Source organism: Rutidosis leptorrhynchoides, chromosome 5, assembly GCF_046630445.1.
Source record: "Rutidosis leptorrhynchoides isolate AG116_Rl617_1_P2 chromosome 5, CSIRO_AGI_Rlap_v1, whole genome shotgun sequence".
Lineage (NCBI taxonomy): Eukaryota > Viridiplantae > Streptophyta > Magnoliopsida > Asterales > Asteraceae > Rutidosis > Rutidosis leptorrhynchoides.
Window position 1 is genome coordinate 143,789,580 of NC_092337.1, and position 5,702 is coordinate 143,795,281.

The 5,702-nt window shown below is 33.0% G+C and overlaps 1 protein-coding gene and 1 pseudogene across 1 annotated transcript; one reads left to right on the forward strand and one right to left on the reverse strand.

Annotated features, from left to right (window-relative positions):
* Positions 1 to 2,754: 2,754 nt before the first annotated feature.
* On the reverse strand, positions 2,755 to 3,382 carry LOC139848136 (uncharacterized). The gene has a single exon (XM_071837867.1). The coding sequence runs from the start codon at positions 3,380 to 3,382 to the stop codon at positions 2,873 to 2,875; it is 510 nt and encodes a 169-aa protein (XP_071693968.1). The 3' UTR covers positions 2,755 to 2,872.
* An 87-nt stretch (positions 3,383 to 3,469) lies between these two features.
* On the forward strand, positions 3,470 to 5,318 carry LOC139849073 (fasciclin-like arabinogalactan protein 16; annotated as a pseudogene).
* Positions 5,319 to 5,702: the final 384 nt, after the last annotated feature.

Below are 5,702 nucleotides of genomic sequence, written 5' to 3' on the forward strand. Positions count from 1 at the left end.
TTAAGGTTTTAGTTGTTGGTGGTGGTTGAGAGTAAATAAGTAAATGTGTGTGCATAGTAAAGTAAAATGCATCGAGACCTATTATATTGAAAAACGAGGTTTTTATTATCTAAAATAAAGACCTATTTTTTTAGAAAACACCTTCTTATTCTTTGAACCAATTTTTCTTTTCTTTTTTTAAAAAAGGGTTCCTAATGCCTCAAATAAAAACCGGATTTTTATTTTCCTCAAAAAAGAGGCTTCTATATACCTTCTGCTAGTATCAGATCGCTAGTGGCTCCACCGTTGAACTTAGCTGATACGAGTGAGCGCCTTTGTCATCGAGGTTGAACAAGCGTGGTGAGTGACACAGTTATCTAAAATATTTGAAGACGTTAGATTTATCATTTTCGACCATTTTGGGAGTAAAAATAAATAAATAAAATTACAAAAACTAACCGTTGAAGATGCAACGGATAGTTTATGTATTTTTTTTTACTTTTTCTTTAAATTAAATATTTTACCTATATGAAACTAATACTATGTAACTCATTTTACATCAACCATTTCTTACTTAAACACTTTCATTTTCTTAACTTCAAAATGCCAAAAAAATAATAATATTAATAACAAATAAAAACAACTCAACGTTAACACTCAATGTCCAACAACGCTCGCTAAAGATATGTGGCAATTGTTAATCTATAGCAACGTTCAACATAATATTTTTTCTTCACCGAAGGGATCTTCTTCTAACCCGCATCAAAATATGGGTTTCGTGGGCTATGCGATCGATCTATTTTCTTACCAACACCATGCTACCGGCCAAATTTTACATCCATCACAATTTACACATATTCAACAACCTAGTTGTCAACTAAATTTAATAGACCTATTAGAACACCATCAGAAGATACCAAATCCGACCTCGATTTGGTTCAAGAAACTCAAGATGTTTTCTAAAAAGTTGAAGAAATCCAACACGACGGACGGGTAACAAAGTAAAAAGGGCGAAAGTGATGTGTTCCGACGAAGAAAGCAAGATTTAAGGGAAGTGTTGGGCACGCGCTTTTCAAAACAATATTATGGGAAACTCTCAAACAACCAGGACTTTTTGGCCCATAGTCCGAGCCGAGTACAACTCGTTGGTAAATGAGCCTCGCCAACAAGTTCAATTGAACGGAAAATGGAGTAAGATGAATAAGGACATCGAGATATTTTTTGAGATCCACGAAAAGCTTGCAAAATATTGGTAAAGTGGATAGTCAGACGAGGATATTATGCAATATGACAAAAACACTTCAAAATACAAACCAAATGGGGATTCACATATGAGGATGCTTGGCGGGTTCTAAAAGATTGTCACCCAATTTTTAACTTATGAAGGCATCAATCATAAAAGAAGATGACCCGAACCCAAACCGATCAATTTGGAAGATCCAAACCCTGATATCGAACACGAACATGACTCCGTCAAATTTGGAGCCTTTTCTTCCAAGGTAATTCTATTCGTCGTCTTCAAAGTCGTGATAGTTCCAAGAATACAAGGAGTTCTGGTTCGTCGGATTCGGCTGCTCGTTAGTCTTGGGAAGAAGCCCGAGCTTCGGTTGTCGATTCCGCTCTTGTTACAAGCTTTATTATGGAGGAGTTAAAAAGGAAACAAAGATTCCTACAATGTTTACGACATCTATCTCTTCTGATTTCTTAAGATATTCCTCCCGATCAATATGATTTGGCCATGCAAGCTCGGAGCAAGATCACCAAAAAGTACGCCAATGCGTTTGACTTCGACGACGAAGAATAATTCTATCTATTTTAATTTGACGTTTTTAATTATATCTTTTTAACGTATTATTGTTTAATTTTTTTTTTTTTTTTTTTTGAACGGCAGCAATTTTATTAAAAGACTAGCAAAAGCTAGAAAGAAATACAAGAAAAAGAGATTACAAACAAACAAAATGAAGAAAATTACAAGGAGAATAAAGGAGACATCAACCATTGATTCCAATTACATTTCTTCTTATAAAATCTAGTGTATAGACAGTTAAAGGCAGTCGTCACGATGCTATCAATCACATGACATTTTCTGAAGGAGCGGTCATTGAAAGTGATGCAATTTCTAAGTCTCCAAATATTTCATAACGTGGCGAAAGTATAACCAGTTAAGGTGTGCTTTTATTAATATTTCAAAAAGTTTTTAAATTTCGTAGGTTTTTAATAATTTTATATATATTAAATATAAATAATGTGATTTATATAATAGTAATAATACTAATTGTAATAATAATAATAATAATAATAATAATAATAATAATAATAATAATAATAATAATAATAATAATAATAATAATAATAAAAGAGAGTTCGGTCTTATTGTGAAGACATATGTTATTGATATCAGTGTAGTGTGTTGAGTTAGTGATTAGAAGAAAATATTGAGGTGACGGTAATGTATTACAATGTGACTGTGAAAATATATGTCATAAATAAAGGAGGTGATACTCACGCATCAGTTTTTAATACATACACAATTTATGTCTCAAAACTTACATTTATAACCTTAAATTTATCTAGAGAGTTTAACTTCCATTATTGTAAATAGGGGTATAATAGTAATTTAAGTGTGTATGAATAAAAAACTGGTATTTGAGTATCAACTCACCTCATAAATAAGAGTAGTATTATACGAGTTCCTATTATGTTTTTTTAGTAGTGTTAAAATCTTAATTGAAAAACAGGAAATATTTTGTACATTTTTTTTATCAACTTCTAGTTTTAACAACATACATGTAAACAAATGGAGTATTAATCATACAAGTCTTCAGACTAGTTATAATTACGCTAAGCATGTACAAGTTTTAATACTCATATTTAATTATCTATATCTCAAATATCAATCTGTTGATAAGAAACTATACATGATCATATCTCTAATTTTCCCTTTATTAAATCCATATTTCCTCAAGTAACCTTCTTTCTGAAATCCTACTTTCTCCAACACCTTTTGTGATGCTTTGTTTTCATCCTCAACTAAACCTTCAATTCTTACAATAAACGGCAATTCCCGAAACACCATACGGATCGCCATCTTCACTGCCGCAGTAGTTATACCACGTCCCCAAAACTCGACGCTTATTGCATACGATATATGAGCTCGATGATGATCAGGGCCTGTTCCTGGCTTCACAGAGATGTATCCAATAGATTTATCGGCCCAACAGATGGATCGTCTCCACGGATGTGGTATGGCGATTTCTTTAAGATATTTGAGGGCAGTTTCTTTATCGTTGATGATGTTCCATCGGAGATATTCAGTTACTCTTTCGTCGCTGGCCCACGTTAAGAAATCGTTAGCGTCGGTGAGTTTGAACGGTCGGATAGTGAGTTCAGATGAGTTCGCCATAGTTGGTTGATGTCTTTCTATTGAAGATGGATCGGTGAAAGAAGCTAAGTTAATGACAACTTTTAGTACTATTGGTTGTATTATCCTATGGAGTATGTCCCAATATGTGGATTATAATTTCTGTGAGAAATAATAATTTAATTACACGAGGAGCGTGTTTGACTGTTTTCAAGTGAAATGTTGAATGTAGTTACTATAGTTCGGTATCAGGAATATAATAAAGAAAAAATTATGTATACGTGGTATATTTACATTTTCATCATAATACCTAAACTCCTATTATTACCTTGTTGGTACCCGTGGTTTTATAAAGTTACCTGTATAATACCCCAACCTAACGGCCATATATTTTTAATGGTTAACCCCTCACATGTGCAACGCATGTGAGGGTAATTTTGTCCCTTAATTTATTTTATTTCATATAAAAACACAATCACAATAAATAAAATAAAAATAAAAACAACAATTGGTATTCAGAGAAACCAATGGTCTTTCATAACAAATGTTGGACCGCTCCGGTGGCTCTAAATGAAATACAAATTAAATCTTTTGATTGGATTTCGCGTCGGGCAAAAGGGAAGAAGTTCGAGTGGCTATCTTGGTTGAGTAATCCTAGTATTTATATGTAGTTTTGTTTTTGTAATTTATATTCTTCTCGTGTGTGTGTTTTTTTTTTTTTTGTTTTTTTTAATTTTTTTTTTAATTTTTTTTTTTTTTTGAGATTTGCTATCTTTGCAAATCGTCTTTGTAGCCTTGCGGATGCTTCGTGTTTGTGGCTTTTGGGTTGTATAGCCCATTCCACTTTTGTTCTTTCGTTTCGTGTTTTAATATAATTCTTGCTTTTCGAAAAAAAAAAATCAAAACCCAAATTTACATAACACAAAAATCAAGTAGAAAACATTTTGATAGTTTTTTTTTTTTTTTTTTTTTTTGAACTTCTTAGACATCATGGTTTCTAATTCGAATGCATCAAATTATGATGCATTCAAGCTGCTATTTGTCTTCACAATCGTACTCAATGTAGGAATATTACAAACTCAAAACCCTAAATCAAGTTCTACACATATCAATTCGAATTCAGTTCTTGTTGCGTTACTCGATTCACACTACACTGAGTTATCAGAGCTCTTTGAGAAAGCGCTTTTATTACAAACCCTAGAACAAGCTATTTCAATTCACAATATTACTATATGCGCCGAATAATGAAGCTTTGGAAAGACAAATAGATTATGTATTCAAACGCCTCTTACTTCAACCCCGTAATCTCAAATCGTTGTAAAATGTGTTGCTTTTTCAGATCATTCCATCTCAGGTCGGGTCAGACCAATGGCCGGGTCATGAGGATGTATTATCAACACCAACTCATTACAAGACGCTTTGTGTCGATGAAAGTGATAACCATTTGTCGTTGACCCGCGAAAAATCCGGCGAGAAAATAGTCGGTGGTCTAGCGAAGGTGAACCGACCCACTGACGTCAGTCGACCTGACAGATTGATCCACGTGATTGAGAGACTACTTGTGCCAAGATCCGTTCAAGAGGAATACAATAAGATAGAAAAGTTAAATACTAAGATAATAATTTTTGTTATATGTCCCCAACTACGACTCGTGTAAATATAATACAAATACTATTAAGATAGAAAATAAAATAAAAGGGTTGGATTACTATTTTCATATGTTTTCTATGTAAAAAAGTTGGGCGTCACTTCGACGAATGGCAGATGGGCACCTCGCTTGGCCAATGTCAGACACGAGTCAGTGTACCTATTCTTCCGGTTTGACGCGATGGCATCGGGTCCGTCACTGGCTCCAGCTCCTGCGCCTGGACCTGGAGGTCCACGTCATCATTTTGATGGAGAAATTCAAGTCAAAGACTTTATTAAAACTTATATGCATTACGGTGGGTATAATGAACTAGCTGACATTTTATATTAAGTAAAATAAATCACGGATGAAATTACCCTCACATGTGTGGCACATGTGAGGGGCTATCTATTAAAAATAGACATCCGTTAGGTTGAGGTATTAAACAGGCAACTTAATGAAATCACATGTACCAACGACGTAAAAATAGAAGTTTAGGTGTTGTGATGAAAATGTGAACAAACCACGGGTATTATTAACGGCGTAATTTTTTTTCTAAAATAAAAAATACCACTTCGTTTCAATTTAATACTGTTGTTGTATTTGCTATTGAATTGTCACAAATTAATACTTAATTTTTAAAATTAATAAAAAAATAATAGAATAAAATTTTTTATACTTTTATCTTATGCATGTAAAAAAATAAAAAAAATTATATATATGAAAAATGTAAGA